We start from the raw sequence: 22,835 nt of genomic DNA, 5'->3' as shown, positions 1-22,835 counted from the left end.
AGGCTGTCAGTCCAGCCCGGCCTCGAACTCACAGAGATCCGCCTGCCTTTGCCTCCCGAGTGCTGGGATTAAAGGCGTGCGCCACCACTGCCTGGCAGATAATGCTTTTTTAATCCTACGGAAGCTATATAAAAAAAGGGGGGGGGGGACAGGTAAGACCTGCATAAACTGGCAGAGAGTGAGACGGCTAATATTATCAGCTTGACAGGATCTAGAATCAATGAGAAGACACACCTTCGGGCACATCTGGGGGTAAAGTTTCTGTACTGGGTCAACTGAGATTGAAGACCCATCCTGTGTGGAGGCGCACCATCCCGTGAGCTGAGACTACGTACAGAGTGAAAAATAAAAATCAAAGCCAGGCATGGTGGCATGTGCCTTTACTCTCAACACTCAAGGCTGAGGCAGGCCAATCTCTGTGAGTTAGTGGCCAGCCTGATCTACATAGAGAGCTCTAGGCTCGTCAGGGCTTTACTGTAACATCTTATTGTAACATCTGGTCTCCACAAAAAAAAAAAAAAAAAAAAAAAAAGAAGAAGAAGAAGAGGAGGAGGAAGATAAGGAAGAGGAAGTTGAAGACGAGGAAGAGGAGGAAAGAAAGCCAAAAGAAAGGTGACTGACTATATAACTAACACTATAACCAGGTGCGCCTCCAACAGACAAACCCAGACCCTTAATAGAAAAATGGCAATTGGGTGAGGCCTTGACAGCTGACAGAACCAAATAGTCCCTGTTGCAAGTGAATGTAAACCTTTTATATTTTCATTATTTCACCTGAGGAGCAATATTCAAGGTTGTCCTCTAGCCTTCACGTGTGCCCTGGCATGCACACCTCACATATACATGCCCCCACACATGAATGCAGACAAGTATGCTCACACACTTAGAAAGACAGAAACTGTTGAGTCCACGACTGTCACCACATCATACATTACAAGATTAATAGTCTTAGGAAGATTTTCCTTGATATCCACGGAATCAAACTATATAAAACCCTCACAGCAGTTTCAGTTTTTTCAAGTTTTGACAAAGGCAAAGAGGGAAACAGACTAACAAAAAGAGAGGACAAAGAAAAGTGATTTTACACAAGATCTTAGGCAAAAGGACAAGCAGTCATAAGAAAGTATTGTTTTAAACAAACTAATTTAAAATCTAAAGTTTCAAAAAGTTCTGAGGTAGAAATAGCTCTTTATGTTCAGAAAAATTATTTTGTTACAAATTAGATGAGAAATACCCTTTCAAATGGCAGAATCAGCTCCATTAATTGTTTAAAAGCTTTTGATTTGCAATAAGCATGTCCAATTCTAACACAGTTGCTAAATTCAGTAAGTTCTAATGCTGAGCTACAGATGAAAAATATTTGAAGTGATAAGGCAATTGTATAATACAACATTATTAATGTTTGAAAAATTCCTTACAGAAAAACTTCCAAATGTGAAGACCTGTCCATCCATTAAAAGGACAGCCGTGTGGTTGCTGCCGGCAGTGACTTGTGTGCTAGGGCCTGGCAAGGCTTGAACAAGAGTGGGGCATCCCCTAGGTTTAAAAAAAAATAATGAGTCAATTTCTTACAAGAGTCAACTGAAACATAAAACAATGAATAAACAGTAAAATAAGGAATTGAAATGATCAAGGCAGTACTAGGAGCATTCAGCAATCACTTGTTAGGTGTTCTACACCTGCCTCTACGCTAGATACTAGGTAAACGGACAGTGACTTTAAGGAGGTCAAGAAAAAGACCCTTGAAGTTCACCACCCTAATCATGAACACATAATTTTAACTCTTCAAAATACTGGAGCTGACGTTAACAGGGGAAATTCGCTAAGCCTGTACACTGGCTTAGCACCTAAGCAACAGGAATTCAATTGAGAAATTAGATGAAATAATTACTTTTATGATCTTCTGTTCTAATGTTTAGCAAGATGATATAATCCTGATGTTAATGCAGTAGTTAACCACTCAGAACACGCACACTGAGAAACTCGTATGCAGCTAAAGCTCAGGACCTAGAACTAGACAGCCCAGGCTTCATAGCAAGAGACCAGGACATTGACCAAGTCATTCATTATGTTTCAGTTTTTCTCCTACAATACAGAGAATAGTAAGAAACTGTGTCTATCTCATGTGACTCCAGGGAGTTACTCATAGTAAACACATAGTAAATGATGTGTTAGGAAAATGATGGCCTAGTATCCTTACCTCCTTCTATAAACTACGTTATTAACCATTTTTAGTAACTGGAAAAATACTCATTACAGAAGAAAACGCACACACTAAGAATGCTTTGTGTCTAAGATCAAATTATACTTTGAATTTTCTTTAATTATGTAAAATGTGTTCACTTAAATTAGATAGAATACAACTAAAATGACTTGGAAAAGAACAAGGCTGTCAACTAGAAACAGAAGTTAGAGTAAGTTTATCATATCATAAAAATATGATCTAGGAATAATGAGGAAAACAATTTTAATTTTTCAGATAGGCAGCTACTGTCTTTATTTTAACAGGAGAAATCTGCTAACCTTGTGAACTCAATGGCATGTGATGTCTTAACAGAAATTCAATCAAGCAATTAGATGTAATAACTGATTCCATAATCCTCAGCCTTGGGAAATGATTAAATATGGAGAAAAGAAGCAACAAAGTAGATGGTAGAAATATTCACTTATTACAGCTCATTACAGAGCAGAATGAAGAGGTTTTGGCATTTTGGGTATAAAGGAGGACAGAAGAAAGAATTCTTGGGAAATGAAGTGGGAAGAATTACTGAGAGAATCTCCAGAGGACAAACGGTGTGCATGCCAACGCTCTAGTAAGACAGCGAGCACCAGGGCAGGCGGGAGCAAGCAAGGCTCTGCAGCAGACATGGAGTTCTCAGAGAGAGGCAAAGCCCCTTCAAGAGTACCAGTAATAAAAGAAAACCAAGGAGAACCAACAGCTAAAATCAGAAAGGCAGTTGAAGAACAGGCTTGTTCCATTTACAATAAAGATCCGAGGAAGCATTAATGTAGGCAAGTAGACTTCAGAGGTCAGAGGGAGAGGAAACAGAACTGCTCAGACTCTAAAGAAATGCCTAGACAGAGGCTCCAAGGAACGACGAGAGCACACCTCTCTCTCACTGCCATAAGGAAATGACGGCATGACAGGAGTTGAAAGGAGGGGTACATGGTTAGTGGGAAGGATTTCCGGTGTTGTTAAGGAGGGCTACACGGCTAGTGGGAAGGATTTCCGGTGTTGTTAAGGAGGGCTACACGGTTAGTGGGAAGGATTTCCGATGTTGTTAGGGAGGGCTACACGGTTAGTGGGAAGGATTTCTGGTGTTGTTAAGGAGGGCTACACGGTTAGTGGGAAGGATTTCCGGTGTTGTTATTTTATTTTTATTGTGGTTATGCAGACCCTGTGCTGAGAGAAGGAACTGGTGAACAGAACAATTCAAAATTAGATAATTTGTTCAGTTTGTGGTGAGGGGAACAGATAATCTGAGATTAGGACTGAACAAGTGGAGTTTTGAGATAGACCAATAGGATTTCTAGGAAGACCATTACTGAACTTCAGGAAATCTTAAAAAAAAAAAAAAAACTAAAACAAAAAAAAAATCTGTAGCTTGTAAATAAGTTTTTGGGTTTACCTACAATAGACTACAGAAATTTTACTCTATTTTTTCCTGACAAGAATGTCTATCAAGTTCTCAAAATATTTTAAAGTTTTAAAACCAAAACAAATAACAAAAATAAAGCCACACAAAAGCAGAATTATGCCCACTGTAGAGATATAAGCTGATGTATCTGGTGATGTAATTCTTTACAGATCCTTAAACATAGCTATAACAAATACAGGCAGTTTAATGCATTTATGCAGGATACTGGTGAAAAGTTGAAGCAGTTTCTAAATTGTGTAAGAAATAATGTGAAAGGGAAAAAGAAATAAGAGTAGAGAGAGCTGCAGGAAACAGAACAATGATAAATTCAAAGTCGTGTATACGTGTATACACATATGTAGTGAAACAGATATATATATGATATATACTCATAAAATAGTTAAACATATGTTAAAACAGAAATTTTATAAAAATATATAGAGAGGAAAACAGAGAGAGAAATGTATATGTTATATATATGAATATCAAGATAAAATATCTATATAGGATCATTACACTAAACTGAAGTCACTTATTACCATAATAAAACTGAATGTTAAGAACACTGAGCTACATTAAATTTTTGATGAATAACAGTTTTTATACATAGGCAGGCAATAAAAGGAAAGAAAAGCCATGCCTCAAAATAAATAAAGGGTAAATAAAGAAATAAATGAAGCAGGCATTTGTTGCTTGTTTTTCAACTAGAGAATGCAGTAATATGATAGGAAGAATACTGAAAAGACAACTGATTCTCAATTCTGAAGACAGAGAGTTTGGGCAAATGATCTATTGCCACTTCAGAAGTATGCACTATGAATTAATGTCCTCATGGGTACATCAGTTCAGATCACACAAGAACTAAAGGGAAGAGTTCTTAGACCAGTTAGAGTTTATAGAGTACTTACATACAAAATGCTATCATTGAGTTCTACAATAAGTGTATTGTCAGATCTGAAGACTGCAAGATGTCTCCAAACATTAATTGCAGATCTCTGATAAGTTCTTTGAATTTTTTCCATGACACTCATGGGTTCATTTATTAAATTATTTGAAAAGGAGGGGAAGAACAGAAAATAGAAATTACATCTGTATGTGTGTATGTGTTCATTCCATGCACTTTACATGTATTACACATATAGTGCAATGCTAGACAGGACCTGAAAACTAACACTCAGAGAAACTACAATCATATCATTTGTAGGAGGTGATGAGGCAAAGACTGAACCTTGTTTATAGACTTTCAGGTGCTATGATCAAATAGTGTATTTGGGTACAGGGCAAGAAGAGAAAGATAAAAACTCAGAAACATTATCTTATTCTAAAGCACCAGAACTACATAGTTCTCAAGTTCTGGCTTTAAGTTTACAGAGAATGGTAAATTAACTTGAAATTCAGAAACTTAGAAGCACAATGAACAAAACAAATATAAAAATTTTAAATCTTAATAGACCCATTTCAGGAATAATTTCATAAAAGCCTTATAAGCCTTTGGACATCCATTTTCAAAAAGTATCAAGAGGGGGATTACTATAGTAAAAAACATTTGAGCCAATAAAATCAGGTTTGACTCTATCATAGACTATTGTTTAAAACAAATAAACTATTAAAAGGCATCAATAGTAATGCTTAGCATTTATTTAACACGTGTTACAGGCTAGGTTCTGTGCTAAGTTTATAACCTACCTCATCTCTGAATTCTCACACGTACATCTGAGGTAGGTACACTTAATCCTAATTAACAATGGAAAAACCTGGAGCATAAGGCTAATATTAATAATATCTCCTCTATGTCTTACATTACAGACACTATGATAGTTTCATTAGTCAGCATATTTTAATAAGTGCTAACTAATAAAGTGTACGTGGTTACTAGAAACATTTAAAAATACATCCAAATACATACTTTAATTAAACCAAACATCTAAACATGTTTTGCTTTTGTGCTCATCAATATGTGTGCTATAGAGGTTTTGATTCTTAATGGATTATTATTGTAAAGGATTATTCAACCAAATAAGTGATGAACTCTTTTCCAAATTAAATAGCATCTCTCATAAGTCACACATGGTTCCAGGTCAAAACAAGGCAGATTAAGAAAGAAGTGGTCAGGATGAATTTCTAATCCACTGATATATCATGTAGGCAGACTATGCTGTGTCAACTAGTTTAGCTCTGTCAAAGCCACATGTGCACATGTTATAGCTGAGAGGAAAGGTATCCTGACAACTGGGATCCAAATAATACTACAAAGTCACACTGCTCAACAAACCTCACACAAGAATGTACTGGGGAAAACACAGGAGGGTGGCTGTGTCTGCTTAAGAGAAGAAGCAGAGAACTGAGTAGGAGGCAGGCTTAAACAGGGTTTCTTGGGGGAAGACTTTTCCACAGTGGAGATTTCAGGGTGGGGACTGGTGGAATTTCAAGTTCTGAACTCGGGGTGAGCTCAGGGATTGGTGGGATTTCGAATTCAGGGAATGGTGTAGGTTTTCAAGCCCCGAGGGTGGGGCAAACCCAGGGATTGGTGGGATTTCAAGCCCCCAGGGTTTTTACCCTGTAACATGCCCTGAGTCTGTCTTTCAGTTACACACTAAAATGAAAGCATGAGTAAAAGTCTTCATGTTGGAAAAGAACAATGTTGAGAAATTAAAACACATCCCATGGGGCTGGAGATGGTTCATCAGCTGTGAGCACTGGTTGCTCTTGCACAGGACCTGGATTCTATGCCAGCACTGACATGACATGGTGGCTCATAACCAGATGTAACTCCAGTTCTGTGGGACCCGACTCCCTTTCTTTTCATCTGGAAGCACCAGACATGGGATACAAGACACACGTGCAGACAAAACACCCATACATATAAAATAAATAATAATTAAATTTTAAAATATTAAAAAATAGATCTCACTAGAGTTTAATTTTTTAAAAAAATTTGTTTCAACATCAAAAGTTGTATTTCCTGAAGATGATAAATTGGAGTTATCCAAAGTATTAGGCATATTACTGTGATTTTGCTATCTGAGGAACTCACTACAAATGAATGGATGGTGCTGAGTAGAATAATTAGGAAAATAGACCAGAATTTTAGGTAGCCTCTTCATTTTAGAAGCTGATATGAACAATCTCTCCCCCCCTTTCTCCCCCCCCCCATTTCTCCATGTAGCCCTGGCTATCCTGGAACTCACTCTCTCTCTGTAGACCAGGCTGGCTTTGAACTAACTGAGATCTGCCTGCCTCTGTCTCCCAAATCCAGGGATTAACAGTATGCGCCACCACTGCCTAACTCACTTTTCTTTTTCTAACATGCTGTTTCACAAGTACTTACTTGCAGAATGACATTTAAGCAAAGTCTGACTTTTCAAAATGTGCTCTTTTACACCACATGACTGAGGCCTTACCACGTCTAACTGCAAAGCCCTTTCTTCAGTGTGATTATCAGCTAAATATTAACAACCACCACTGTAACTGTGCTAATAAACTTTTCTGTGCCGTAAGTCTTCAATGAGAAACAGAACAAAGTGTTGACTTATTCTCAACACACCTTACAGAATCATTGGCTCCTATGTGAGTTAACACAATGAAAACTGTGTTTATTTAATATCTAGAAGAAAAGGATGCCTTTCTTTGAAGGGATATAAATAAGAAATCACAGATGTCCCTTTGATTCTGGCAATGATGCAACTGTACATAGAGAAATGAGGCAGGCTGGAAATTAGGATCTTCTACAAACTCAACTGCTGAGTTAAGTCTGGCCAGATTTGACAAATAAATTCATTCTCTGAAGATATAAATATATATATATATATATATATATATATATATATATATATATATAAACAGCTTAGATTTTTCTTCAAGATAACCTACTGCCAGGGCATACAGCTGACTTACAGCCTTAAATGATGCCTCTGGATAACATGGTACGTTTACTACCTTTTCTACTGCCATGTGGACCTTGTGAGAAAGACTAACTGCAAATAAAGAATGCGGATTTTGTAGTAGGCCTAGTCACTCTTATAACTAAAATGCATAAAAGGCCTATCAACTATTCTCATTAAACTATAAAATAAACTACCTCACATAAGCACTCAAGCACAAAATCAAGAACCACCAACAATTCTTGGGCTATGTTCAGGAAAGCAGTAGTACATTATTTCAGTGTACACATACACAACCACACGTGCACACACACAAAACAAACAAAAAGGTGGGAAAGAAAGAAACATGGAGAAAAAATACACTATATCAAAATAAAGTTGGTCAGTACCTGGAGTTGACATCCCCGTGTCCCAGTTGGCCATGCTGTCCATATCCAAATGTATAGACATCTCCATTCTCCATCAAAACCACTGAAACCAACAGTTTTATAGTTTTGCATGAGCATTTTATATTTTTATTATCATTCACAGTTAAATCTATCGTCATTAACATACACAATAAAAAGGATTAGATGGATGAGTGACAGGAGGGCAGTGTAGAGCAAAGAATATGGGGAGGGGTAACTAACATGACAAACTTTGAAAAGCAATACAGATAACTACTAAAGAAGAAGCTTCCTAAAGCATACACATATAAAAAGAGTATAAATCAAGTCACTCTACAATGGTGGGACAACATCACAACTAGACAACACATGCTGATAACAATAACAACAACAACAACAACAATAATAATAAAATCATAATAATAACAACAAAACCAAAAAACCCACTGCCAGGAATGAGTTATCTCTTTTTGAGTTGCTGTCCATTGTGGTCCCATGGAACCCCTATTATAAGCTATTAGAAATTCTCTTAGTTCATCTCTACAACTTGATGGTTAGGCCCTACTGCCTACTTGCATATACTATATACTTGAACTGTAAAAATGGAAAAATCAAGGAAGAATTGTTCTTGAAGCTTCATCTCTATAGCTTTCAAATTGCTACATGCACACTACCCAAAGAGAAAGCAACTATCATTGTTACCCAGTTTAGAACCAGGGGTGGAAAGATTGTAAAAGCCAGAGATGATGGATGACTGCATGAAAACAGGATTTTCTAGACACAAAAGGGCAGATGTACAAATGGACTGTGACAGTATGACCAAGATACACAAGGCCACAACAGACAAAATCTCAACATGGACCAGGGGAGGTGGGCATAAAGTCTAGCACAAGAGGATGAGCTGTTAGCATTTGATAGCTATTGGCAGAGGGAGAGGCATTTTATTCAAGGATGTAAACCCTGGTAGGTCAACTAGTCTTCAGGGCAGGTCCCACACCTAAGAGTCCCTAGGCAAAACAAAATGGACTTAACAGGTTAAAAAAAAGAGAGGGTGGGGAAAAAGGCTGGGTACGTAGAGATGTAAGGAAAGATCTGGGAAGAGTTGAGGGGGGTGGGGAATGTGAATATGATCAAAGCACATTGCATAAAATTCTCAAGAAAATAAAAATTGAAATTTAAAATTAGGTAAGCAAGGTGTGGCAATGCACACCTTGAATCCCAGTCTGTGGGAGGGAGAGGCAGTTGGACCTCTGGGAATTTGAGTCCAGCCTCATCTATCCAGTGAATTCTAGGTCAGCCAGGAGTACACAGTAACATCTTGTCTCAAAAGATAGTCAATATAAAAATTTGGTAAGAGTGGCTTGCATAATTCTACATTTAACAAAAAATGTAACATTTTTGGTTCTGTAGAATATTTTATAGATCATACAATGTGTGCTTCTCATAATACATACCAAAACTTTTTCTTGTTGTTGTTGTTTCATTTTTGTTTTTGTTTTTCAAGACAGGGTTTCTCTGTGGCTTTGAAAGCTGTCCTAGAACTAGCTCTTGTAGAGCAGGCTGTTCTCAAACTCACAGAGATCCACCTGCCTCTGCCTCCGAGTGCTGGGATTAAAGGCATGCCCCACTAACTCCAGACTCATACTAAAACTCTTACAAGTACTATTACTATTAAATAACATTATTTAGTGATATATGTTGGTTTATCTTAATAGTAGGTAAGCACACATAAAATTCTGTTCCTAATATCTAGAACATTTAGAGGCAAGCAAGTAGAGTGGGACTCTACATAATTATACACATCAATACAACAATAGAACCTAAGATTTGCTAATGTTTTATCACATAAGAAAACACACTGACTTAATTTTTAGTTCTTATAAAGGTTGAATAGTGTAACCTAAGCTATTTAAGTGGAATGCCAATAATTTACTAAGAATCTATTTTATTCATTTTATTATTTTAAAGATATATTTCTAACTCAACATTAACAAAACATGGGGTAATATATTGTAAGCGCCATGAGATATTTAGAATTGAAAGGCAATTCAGGAATTTTTCATTGCTAGTAATCTCTTGAACTGAATTACAAAGTTTATCAGCAGACAAACTAGAAGTTAGATCTCTTGACAAGTACAGTACTTTCATCATGCTATCGTTTTGTTTTTAAGAGATTCTGCAGGACAAAATCCTCATCAGCTTGAGAGATACTGTGCCTTGATGTACAGGCAACAGGTACTGTTTGTCAATTCTAAGCAAGTAACACACAATTGTAAAAATGAAGTTATACCCCAAAGTTCCAGCTGCTACCTGAATGGTGAAATCCACAGCTGACTTGTACTGCTCGGAGCTCACAGTCAAACCTCACGGAGCCTGGAGGATAGGTTGTGATTTTGCTTGCATCCTTTTCCCCTCTATCTCCACTTCCATCTGAAAATGTTACAATTCACGATTACACCATTATTCATTTTCTCTATAATTTTTAAGTCAGCTTACTATGGAAGAGAGAAAACTGTTAAAAAGGAATAAGCAAGAAGACCCTGTTGTTGTTAGAAGTGATAGAACAAGAAGCTACCTGCAAAGAAGCCAGTCTGAACAGATTTTTTTTCTGTTATAAATACAACTAAACCAATAAAAATAGGATCTGATTATGGATGAAAACTAGCAAGCTAATTAGCTGTATCATAAAATTCACAATTAAGTAATAAAGTTCTAATGTGCAATTTAAGTTTGATATGGGAAAATTTAGTTTGTAAAAAAATAACTACATGCAAAGTCAATTAACAATAATTTTACTTAGTGATACTGTTAGTACTTGCTAGTTACAAAAGCCTAGTAAACTCACAATTGACAGATTTCTTAACCAGCTCTCAGAAAGGCTTTTGCCTTTCTGCCTGCCCACCAAAATGACAGAACTCAACTAAGATTAAAAAAAAATGTATAAAGACCAAAGATCTTCGGCCAGGCGGTGGTGGCGCACGCCTTTAATCCCAGCACTCGGGAGGCAGAGGCAGGCGGATCTCTGTGAGTTCGAGGCTGGGCTGGCCCCACAGCCTCCAAATCAATACAGAGAAACCCTGTCTCGTAAAACCAAAAAAAAAAAAAAAAAAAGACCAAAGATCTTCATTCAAGATACTATAGTTCAATGGCTTAGTCCCAATCATCAACCCTCTCTAACTTTTCCTTTCAGTATTCTAGTTTGTGGTTTTCTTCCTGGCCCTACCCACTACAGCTTACCAAATCTTCATTCTGCTTTTGTTCATTTTTTTCTATCTTTATTCTTTTTATAATTTTCAGCTCTCAACTTGCTTTAGGCTTCTTTCAGTGACTGCTTTCAGTATTTGATTTAGAAATGTATGGTAGTCTAACCATAGCATCCACACTCTAGAATAGTAAAACTTCAATTTGTTAATGTGTGAATAAGACAGACAGCTTGTTTTTGAAACAAATATGACCTTTATGTTATCAATATTCAAATTCCTTTCAGATAGTATGAATGAACATTTGGAAGGAATTTCAACAGGTCAACTGGGCTAAACCATTTCACTGTAGCATAGGAACACTACACAAGTATATGTAGTAAGCAGATACATATGTGAATCTATAGACACATATTCTAAATTCTGTATTTTACTACCCATTTAAAAGTATTAAATACAAGAACATTGACTCTTTAGTTTTCCTTTCATTCACTCTGATTTAATTTCATTAATATTTAAGGAACACAAAACGTGATCTAAAGTATGACCTCCTTTTCTATAAAAAAAATAATAGCCTTCATCTTAAAAACTGTGACCACTTTCCAGCACTAGGGCAGTAAAACCTCACTAATTCAGAATAGCATAAAATGGGTAGGCCCATGTGACTTACTGAAGAAGAATTAATTACAGAATATTGAAGTAAAGGTTCAGTTTTGTTATCTTCGAGCAATATAGATTACAGATTAAATTCTACAATGAAGAAAATGTTCCCCTACATTAGACTTCAAAACAGGCCAACATTACATTAAAATGTACCATAAACATGAAAGTCCTTTAACATACAAGAATTAACTGCTGGACCCAGAGGTTGAAGGCACGTTGAAGGAATCCTTCATTTCTTGAGCCCTTGGTTTGAAAAGCTAGTGATTTTAGACAGGTTTCCCCTTAAAAGTATGACCCTGAAAATTCAGAGGAAGAAATTACTTTGAATTTTTTATTGAAATATATCACAAATACTACACCTGAATTAGTGAGAGGTTTTACTTTAACAGGATAAAAAAATAATAACTCTTTTGCTAAGTTTTCTAATGTGGGTTTGTCTGTTAAACCAAAGAGGGGGAAAACAAATAAAAAATTCTAACAGTTTCAGACCAGATGAAATGTATCCCTCACCTAAAGGCTTCTTTCTCATCTGGTAAGATGGTAGACTATATCCATAGCCTCACACAAAAAGGAGTGTGTTTCCCAAAGACTATTTAATCAAAGACTAGATGGAAAGAAGCTCTATAGCTTCCTCATAGCTTGTAAAAATATACAATAATGAAATACAAGTGTGATTTAAAATCACAGTAGTTATTTCACATGATTTCACCAAACTTAATGAAACACGTTAAATATGTGACTGTATCTACCCACTTAGAAACTTTGACCTTGACTTCAACATTTTTCTCCTCCCGTAAATTATAGCTAACATAAATACAAACCCCACAAAAGAGAAATAGCATCAGAGAAGATTTTAAAGATCTAATAATTTAATAAATAAAATACAAATAAAAGAATGAAAGATTTTATTGAGATATCAAAATTCTACTTAGAAACATTTTGTCAAGAGTTATTGTAAACACCCTATATATAAAATGATACCTTAATATTATGATTGTGGGAGTATTAGTAAAAAAAAAATAAGAATGAGTGTTAGTCACTGGCAGACTTTTTAAAGACACACACACACACATACACACACACCTGGGTCTTGATATAAGAATAATACAATTGTAATAATTTAGAGTTTTTTTAAGTTTGGAAAAGAAGTGCCTATAAACAGCCAAAATGTAGTTCAAATCAGGAATCAAAAAGTGAAACTCAGTAAAGTCAAGTTCATTACTCAGAAAAAGATTAATGAGCAACTAAAGAATTTTATTTTGTGTTACAGAAAAGTATGTCTGAATAACCTTATAATTGCCCTTAGCATGAGTACAACTGTCTTTTTCTAATCCATGTTCACCTGTATCTATCACGTGAGAGTAAAACGAAATCTTGGCATAAAATACTGTATTTATCTTGTGATCATATTTGTAAGTTATATGTAACTCTGTAACATCTAAAGGACTATAAACTCTTTAAAGCCATGTATTTTTGAGCTAAGCTTAGTCATACAAACCTAAAAGTGATCACAGAACACCATGAGTGCTTTGAGCAAAATCATTAAATAAAACATTGAGCAGTAGCACCTCAATGTCTTAAGCACTTGATCTGTGTTAAACATTGCTAAATTTTGAATGCCACAGTGGATAAGTGAGTGGTTGCATTAGAACCCTAGCTGGTGGCATAACAACTAGACGCTGGACACTGGGCCTTCCGCATTTGCCTTCCCATGCCCAAAACAGCAACAATGCGCACCTCACAGAACTCTCTGGAGGATCAAGCAAAGTAATTTACACAAAGTATTCAATCAATATTTACCATTATTGTTTATTATTATTTGACCTAATCAACATAGCAGTTCAATGACACAGGTATTCTCTTACCATTTACTAAACATCAAGCAGCCATGCAACCAGTAGAACTAACTTAGAATTTGAATATAAATAAGGCTCATATGTTTTGGGTTTTTTTTTCCTATCACCAAGTCACTGACACCTTAAATCTTTGGTTAAAAATAAACTACATACTTGATGAAATTGAAAATTTTGTACATTCAAGAGAATTCTAAAATAGAAGAAGCAAAGAGTGAAGTTAAAAGAGTTAAGGCTGGCATTCATGGCAGATTTCCATGTGTAAAGGTAATATACATATGTCATATTTCTTAATATAATCTTTAAAGTGCAAGTTATTTAAGCTTTTAAAATAAAGACATGTAAACTAAAGAGACTAAAAAATTTATGACGCTAAAGAGATGAACAAATTGATGAGCAGCCATGTCATTTGAGTAAATGAAAGATTTAGTATGAAAACTGAAACATTAAAGGTCTAATATTTCCAATATATTCTATAGCACTCCCAAAAAGAAAGAGCAGAAAACATTCCCAAGTGCTTAGAAGGATGCCTTCAGAATGTCACACCAGTCACTCTAAAATAGATTCCAAGACCATTTCTAGAATAATTCAGATGTTCATAACTAGGTATGACATGTCAAAAGACATCTCTGACTCTGAGAAGTAGCTGGAGATAATGTTAATCCAGGAATCATTTTTGATAGCTAGTTTATGATAACATTTCAAACAACCTACATATGTTACACAGAATTCTACTAAGTGACTCAGTCTTACACAGTCAAGTTTTGTAATTGAAGCCTGTCATGTTGTGAATATCTCTGAACTCTTTGCAGTTGGCTAGAAGCTCTTCAGCTTTCCATCTTAGAAAGCACTGCTAATAAATCTAGTTTTTAACCCCTAAAAATCCACAGGACAGAAAACTAACTGTTATCATCCTACAATTGTACCAGCAACACAATTTATAGTAATACTTAGGTCAAAAGATAACAACTAGCACAGTGAACTTCTAAGTGGATAAAGTAAAGGCCAAAGTATTAAAAAGAAAAAGTGTATAAAGGGAAAATATTAAAATATAGTGAAATGTAGTAAGAACAGTCAATAGAGAGGAATAAAAGACAGGACAGTGAATAAACAGTCGACCAATTAACATAGTGTGTGGAAAAGAATTAGTGAGTGGAAAATTAATATTTACAGATACATATACTGTTCTACTTTAGGTAAAATTGTAGAAGAATCCCGGTCATACAAGAGATTAGGAAGATCTGCACTAAAAGTGGAGTATCATACCACAGGTTCTGGAAAATAACAATATAATTTACATAATTTATTCTAAAAGAACTATTCTATAGATTACATACACATGAGTTGTTTGATAACCCAGTAAATAAAGCAAACTCAGTTTTATTGTAACAAATTTTACATTTAAAACACATATGTCCTTCAATATTTATGCATTAAGTTTTTTATGGTTTTTTATGCATTAAGTTTGAACTTCTTGTTTTGTCTGCTTTGTTTTGCTTTGAGAGACAAACTGACAATCAGAAAAAGGCAAGTAATAAAGCTGGCACTACCAGTCATGTATGAAAATACTCTTTAAAAGACAGGTTAAAGTCTCTTGGCCAAAGGAAAAAAACCAAGATATGCATGGTTATTAACTTGTCTATAAAGCATGTATTTTTAAAGCTGTCTTCAGCTCTGCCTTTAACACCCAATATAAGTTGGACTAGCTAATGAAGTGTAGTTGTTACAAAGCTAGAATTCAAGATAAAATATGTATATAAATTAAAAATTACCTTCACTAAATTATTTACTGATACAAGCCAAGCTATAACTGGTTGTCCAAAACAAGTATAAGCATGCCTTGGGATTGTTTTTCTTAGCTCAGAACTCGGCATAAGAAATAAATGATGTAGAAGGTGACTCCTAGTCTCTCCCTTTGGTTAGAACACAGACCTCTTTTGAAAAATGACAATACATCTACTTATTCTCTATTTATATCTAATTCTATAAGACCCTCAAATAGCAAGTATTTCTATATTCCTGTATGCTGTTAACATTAAAATAACAGAAAAATGCACTGGCAGTCTTAACGTATTTTATATATTATATTTAATAATTTTGTTAATGCTAAACCATATTAACATTTTAAAAAGGACTAAAGTGCGAAACTGTGATCACCGAAATCCCAAGGGTAAAGGATATACAGAGAAAGGAACGACACCTCTTTACCTAGGAAAATAAACGAAAGAGATGCACTGTAAACACAGTCCTTAGCTCACAACCACAAAGAGAGCGGTCCCACAGGCACACAGAAGCAACCCTTGCAGCATGTTCTTTCTCCTCAGGCTGGACACCCACAGAAGCAAAGCAGCAGAGTCAGTTTTTGCATTTTCCCAGAGACAAAACCCAATGAGTGGAAGAAGTTGGGAGAGCATCCCACCTAGGTGATAAGGAAGACCAAATACCTTTGTGCTTGTCCCGTTTATGCTTTAGCTGAGCTGGATGGGATCTGAGTCTGGCTAGAGCCTGTTCTCGGTGGTTCATAAAAATAGGACCAGCAAATACAAGGGGGCCTGAGGAGAAACATTTTGTATGTGCATAGAAAAGCTCACAAAATGAAAACACTATAATGAACAAAAATAATTCAAACTAAACTATATGAGAAAAATTATTTTTAACTGTTTTGGACATTTTACTTTTTTTTAATTCCCCAGTTCATTACCTAGTAACCATCCAACACATTACTTGCTCAAGTACAGTTTATAATGTAAAAATCCAATTTTTTATCTTTAAAAGAACTGGGCACTTACTAACAGTCTCAAATAGATAATCTTAAAAGTATTTTTCAATACCATATATTAAAAATTAGTAAATATATAATGAATGAAAACAAGTTTGTTTACTTTTGAAATAACAGAATACAACGAATTTTTAAGTTAATCAATAACAAGGTAGTCCAGATAGTTCCAGATCTAGGTCACCTTTATTATAAAACCAAGGTAAAATTGTTATTGACATTTCTACATGTTGTGAAAGTATTGTAAAACTAGATGTTCAAAAGCAAAATCCAAAAATGTCTAAGTGAGTAAATACATATATATCTATGTATGATTAAATATATACGTGTAAACAAGAATAGATTGAGTCTCATATCGACAGTAGATAGGACTATCTACTTAAATTAACATTTTAGGGACATTAAATAACAGTCATTAAGTCATTTATGTCTGTAGCACCATTATACAAAACATAATCATACATATTTGTTACTTGTACTTTTTTAGTTAAGGAAAATATCTACTCAAAATGATTTATAAAAAATTTTAAGAGATCATTTTTCCTTGTGAACATTTAACTTGAAAAGAATTTTAATTAATTTATCTAATAATAAAAAATTAAAACTACAGTCATAATAAATTTTACAAATAGTTTAAATATATTAAACATATAAACAAATGAATAAAGAAACATTTTGACTATGTTCCTAGATAAAACAAAAATATGAGTAGCACCAATAATTTGAAAAGACAAGAAAAATATTTTATGTGATTATAATACAAACGTGCAAATTTAATGTCAGAAGAATTAAGTATTATTTCCCTATAATCAGCAAGTTCATATAAATTGAGCTTTACTTCTAAAGGAAGCAAAGCACATACATCAATAAGTACAAAATGTCTTATGTCCTCATTATGTGTTACTATCAGTTGATTTATTAAAGAAATTAGCAAACGTAACTCTTAAGGAATTTCCATCTATAAAAAAGAATACTGAACACAACTTATAGTAAGTTATATTACCCTTTTCTGACTTTCAAGTCTGATGGAGATATTTTTACCTAGAAAAATACAGCTACTGATTCATTAATTAGTCTTTCACTAAATTCAATCTTTTAAAAATCTTTGGATATATAAACACAGACATTACATCAGCAATCACTAGAAACAGAAAGCTCCAAAACAGCACTGTATCACTGAAACAGTTTTCTCAGATACATAACTAGATCATTCATTTATTCACAAACTGTGGTTATTTTATAAGTAGTAGATACTAGGTGTCACAAGTAGTGATTATAAATACATAGGACTGCAACAGAAAAACAAATGAAAACAACTCTATGATATTATACTAAGAGCAATAAAAGAAGTCTGTGTGACATTAAGGATAAAAAGCTCTTCGGTGCAATTTGTTTAACTCAGAAAGGTTTTAAAAGATGTGGAGTTAACAAGAGAAATGGAAAGGAAGATATTACAGCTAAAAGACTTAGAAAAAACATGAAAATGTTAAGCAATATTGTTGTCATTAAAAAAACAAAACAAACAAGCAAAAAAAAAAAAAAACAGCAACCTGGAACCAAAGTTAGAGAGTCATGGCCAATGAGTCTGTGTGCCTGGCATGATGGTACTCCTCTATAATTCCAGCACTTGGGAGGATCACAACTTCCACAACTTCCAGTCCAATCTGAGCTACACACTATGACCCTGGGTCAAAACAAACATGCACTTTTTGATAGAATAAGCCTCCATTCTGCAGGTAACCAGAAATCCCTGAACTGTTTTCAACCAGCCAATTTGAAGGAACAACTAGTAAATAAGACATAAGCTCTGCTTCAACAATCACACAACCTAAGGGGTGGGGGGTTACACACTGCCAAATGAGAAGTTATTGTATTATAGTATATTAAAAGGAAATACACTAAAGGGGCAGGAAGAGACAAATGTTGGGAAAGTATGCATTGGGGAGATACTAGAAACACCAAATAAACACATCTAATAAGTAGATGGAGTACTACGGAGGCTTAGTGACAGGAGATAAAAAGGAAGGGGATGCTGGAACTAGGAATACGAACATCTAGGAGGCTGCAGGGAGAGAATGAGCACTGAACATGAGGGCAATCAGGGTCCCTGGACTGTAAACACAGACGGGCCACTCGTCAGGACACTGCAGCATTACTCGTTTGGGCAAAAGGTGAGGCTGGCTTGGAAAGGGAAAGAATGGGGTGAAGAACAGCTGAACAAGGGTTTCGCTGCAACACCAAAAAGAAGAGGTGACCTGAGCAAAGATGGGAGCAGCCGGTTCTCAAAGAAAAACCCAAAGCTCCTGAGGAGTTAAAAAGTCGGAATGAGTATAACTTACTGGCTTTTCAGTACAAGACAGTGACTAGAACAAGCCTGGAATAATTACAAATTTGATATCTAACAGCTCCCTCTGTTAATGTGTTTAAAGTGGATTTATTTGGGGCCCATTCACAAGCAGGTAAAAAGAATGAAGAATAAATGACAGAATTAAATAAGACAAGATTTTCAGACAGCTATTAACAACATATAGAAATAATTTTAAAATTATTCTTGGGACTGGGGATACAGCTGTGCAGGAAAAGTGCCTGCCATGTAAGCATGAGGACCCAAGCTCAAATTCTCACACCCACATTAAGAGGCAGGCATGCACAAGGACATCTGTAACCCACAAGAGTAAGGCAGAGACGAGTGAACACCCAGAGCGCTCCAGCTAGGCAGTTAAGCTAAAAAGGCAAGTTCCACATTCAAGGAAGAGACCCTGTTACAAAGAAAGGTTAAAGTGCAGAGTTACTGAGGAAGGCATCTCAACATTCACCTAGGGCCTCCACAAATGCTAACGTGGACACACGCTCCTGCCCATACACACGTGTACGGACACACATATTACACATGTATCTCTCTCACACTCTCTCTCTCTCACACACACACACACACAATCTCTTTCTCTCTCCCTGCTTCTGTCTCTGACTCTGTCTCTTTCTTTCTGTCTTCTGACTTAGAAAACTATACTTCTTCCCATTTATCCTAAGGAAAATTGTTTAAAAATTCTAAAGAAATTTCAACTCAGAGGTGCTTATTATAATTGCATCTCATTAATTGAGGCAAAAATCTAAAACTAACCCATAAAAATTCACAATTAATTTAAATACTATGGCATCTCCTCAATGGAAGAGCATTCAGGCATTAAATTACAACTTAAGGAACTGTTTTGTTCTGTTTAAATAAATAATTAAAGATGAAAATAGAATGCTTTAAATGTATATAACAATAGGCCACTTTCCTAATTATATATATACCTATACTTTTTAAATGTATAGCTATCTGCACAAAGTATATCTCAATTGAGAGAAATATGGAAATATCTGAAGTAGACTATTTATTAACATAATGGGAAGACTACAGAGGGAAGAAAATGACCTATGACATTATAAAAACTGTTCATAACAATGAGTAAATAATAAAAAAATCAGTATATAAACAGAAATATATAAAACTTGATAATAAAATGACACTGAAATAAGTAAAATTTGTAACTGAATCAAAGAACAGGGTCTAAATTATTGTATGACTTCAATTATTTTGTATGTGGTAAAGAGTATTCAAAAATTAGAAAGAATTTTAAAGAGGAAAACAGGTACCAATATGTACTGTAGGATAAAATCATCAAAAATAACTACACAAAATTATATATACAATTTTTAAAGAAATAATACCAAAATTCCGTTTATATCTTTACATGAAAATCTTTTAACTGATTATTTCTAAATGCTTTATATATTTTAGTTTTAAAAGATGTTTATGTGTCATTGGAATTGAACTAATACTGTATTTCATGTATTAATGGCTTTAGGGTCCTAACAATAGCAATACTAACATGGCCACTGTGACTAAACAATTTTTTATGTATCAAAATAGAATCTGTTTCATTCTGGAGAAAGAGCTGAGGATTTTTCTGTATCAGCATCAATGTTTTACAACTAGAACCAAAATGTAAGAAAAGTAATTATGCCATAGTCAGAGCTATGCCAGTATCACTTTTTATAAAATGGACTACTACCACTATAATTCAACAATCATTTATACCTTAGCACACGCTAGGCATTTTCACACTTATCACCAATATACACTAACATAGTTAGGTAGGCACACCCCATTAAAAGTAAGGAAACAGGTTCAGGGAGGTTAAATTCCCAAGGTCTTCTCTATACAGCAGTATAGCTAGGCTATCCGTGTAAACTATTATCCACCCGAGGTGCCACCAAGAGTGATAATGCTATCGACCAGCTAATGTCATAGAAAGAATAGCTAATTGTACCAAATAGGCCTTAATAGCTAAACTGATTAAATGGGCTTTAATACAGAGCTAAGTGCTTTAAAACAACTAAGACAGACTTAAAACATAATGAGAAAGACGAGTGAGGAACATAACCAAACCCTTAAAGTACAAACATGGGTATACATCCACCACTAATGAACAAGAAGAGGGGAGCAGGAATATGAAATTTATGTCACCGCTGTTCTTGTATGGGAAAAGACAAACAATCTTTGCAGCACTGAAACACTGACCACTAGTCCAGCAATGACTCAGATAGAGGACAACGATGGAACAAACTTTGAACCACACTGATCTAAAATACTGGCTTACCAGTTTGGAATTGCCAGAACCCCCTGAAAAACTTGTTAAAGAACCACGATGCTGTTTTGTTTATGATCTAACAAATGAAGCTTGCCTGAAAATCAGAGTGCAAAGCTAGTCACAGTCATAGAGGCCAGGCAGTGGTGGTACACACCCTAAATCCCAGCACTCTGGAGACAGAGGCAGACAGATTACTGTTAGTACAAGGCCATCATGAGCTACACAAAATCCAGCAAGTCTAAAAGAGAAACAGAGCTCACACCAAGGTGACCTCAGCACTTAGGGTCCCACGCCTTTAATTCTAGCACTAGAGAGGACTATAAGGCAGGAGGAGACTGGAGCTGAGGGACTCTGAGGTTTGGTGGAGAGGAGCGCAATGTGAAGCAGTCAGAGGTCCAGTGGATCACCCTATGACTTGTCTGAGCACTGGTAGAGGGGAGAACTCTCTAGTGGCTGCTCACTTTACTTCTCTGATCTTCACCTTTAACCCCAATATCTGTCTCTGGGTTTTTATTATTGATACCAATTAGAATTCATGCTACAAAGAACACTTTGCTAGGCCCTAATATCCAAGTTTCAGATTCAGCACGACAGGGGTAGGATCCAAGAACTGGTACTTCTGGTAAGTGCCCATGTAATGATGGTCCCTTTGAGACCCATTACAACAAATGAAAGCTCTACTTTGGATAAAATCTATGAAATTATTGGGTTTTGTAGGTCACAGAATAAAAAAATGCTTTGGAAAGAGATAATAACAAAAATACCAATAAAAGAAATAAATTTCCATGTTAGAGACACATATAAAAGAATTTCAAATTTCCCAAACATTTATGAAATATAAATAAGAACAGCACATGTATTAATCTTATCAAACTATTTTAAAGACAATGACTTTATATGCATAAAGTCAAAGTGGCAAATGTTCATTGAATCAGTCAACACTGCTTATAAGTTTCTGTAAACAATAATCTGCACATTCCAAAAGTTTAATACATTTTTCAGGTACACCATTTAGTTATTTATTGCACTTCATAAAGAATAACTAAGAAAAAACGGACAATAATGGTAACAGGTTACCATGAGTTTATTAAAAAGTATAAAGTAATAGATTTATTTCTGTACCAAATATCCTGTACTTTCTTTTTTGTTTGTTTGTTTTCGAAATAGGATTTCCCTGTGTAACTTTGGAGCCTGTCCTGTAACTAGCTCTTGTAGACCAGGCTGGTCTTGAACTCACAGAGATCTGCCTACCTCTGCCTCCCAAGTGCTGAGATTAAAGGCATGTGCCACCACGGCCTGGCTATCCTGTACTTTCTAAGAAGTATTTAAGATATGCAATGTCAATAAATTCTTCTGATTAAGAATTTGCTTAATACAACAATAAAAACATAGACTTTCAAAAATTTGTTATATTACTATTCTGTGGGAGAACAATTTTTGTAACATAATAGTTATTTCTGCCTATTGGATATATGTTAAAATGTCATTTATATACAACTAGTATTAAATATATTTTCAGGCCAAGAAATTGTCCTAGACAAAAAGGAAATAATATAAGCAATAACCTCACTTTGCAAATAAACATGACTTGCAACTCATTTGTGTATGTGTGTATAATCTTTTTGCTAAAAAAAAAAAAAGACAAAAAAAGAACAATAATACATTGGACTGCAGGAAAGCATAATGATGTTATGTCAAATGACAATGATCATGAATGTCTAAGAGAACAGAAATGAGAAGCTTACGTTAAACTAAGTTTTGGCCCATGGTGTCCTAGTAAAGCATTGATCCTTAAATTTGG

The 22,835-nt window shown here is 35.1% G+C and overlaps 1 protein-coding gene across 1 annotated transcript in view; it reads right to left on the bottom strand.

Moving 5' to 3' along the window:
* Mycbp2 (MYC binding protein 2) overlaps window positions 1-22,835 on the bottom strand; it is a 213,433-nt gene that overhangs the window by 134,672 nt on the left and 55,926 nt on the right. Inside the window, 4 exon segments of the mRNA XM_040750559.1 lie at window positions 1,419-1,536; window positions 7,909-7,990; window positions 10,216-10,335; window positions 16,066-16,173. Coding sequence (XP_040606493.1) covers window positions 1,419-1,536; window positions 7,909-7,990; window positions 10,216-10,335; window positions 16,066-16,173 — 428 coding nt within the window.

This window comes from Mesocricetus auratus, unplaced genomic scaffold, assembly GCF_017639785.1.
Source record: "Mesocricetus auratus isolate SY011 unplaced genomic scaffold, BCM_Maur_2.0 Super-Scaffold_2245, whole genome shotgun sequence".
Taxonomy (NCBI): Eukaryota; Metazoa; Chordata; class Mammalia; order Rodentia; family Cricetidae; genus Mesocricetus; species Mesocricetus auratus.
This window is presented reverse-complemented; position numbering and strand designations above follow the sequence as displayed.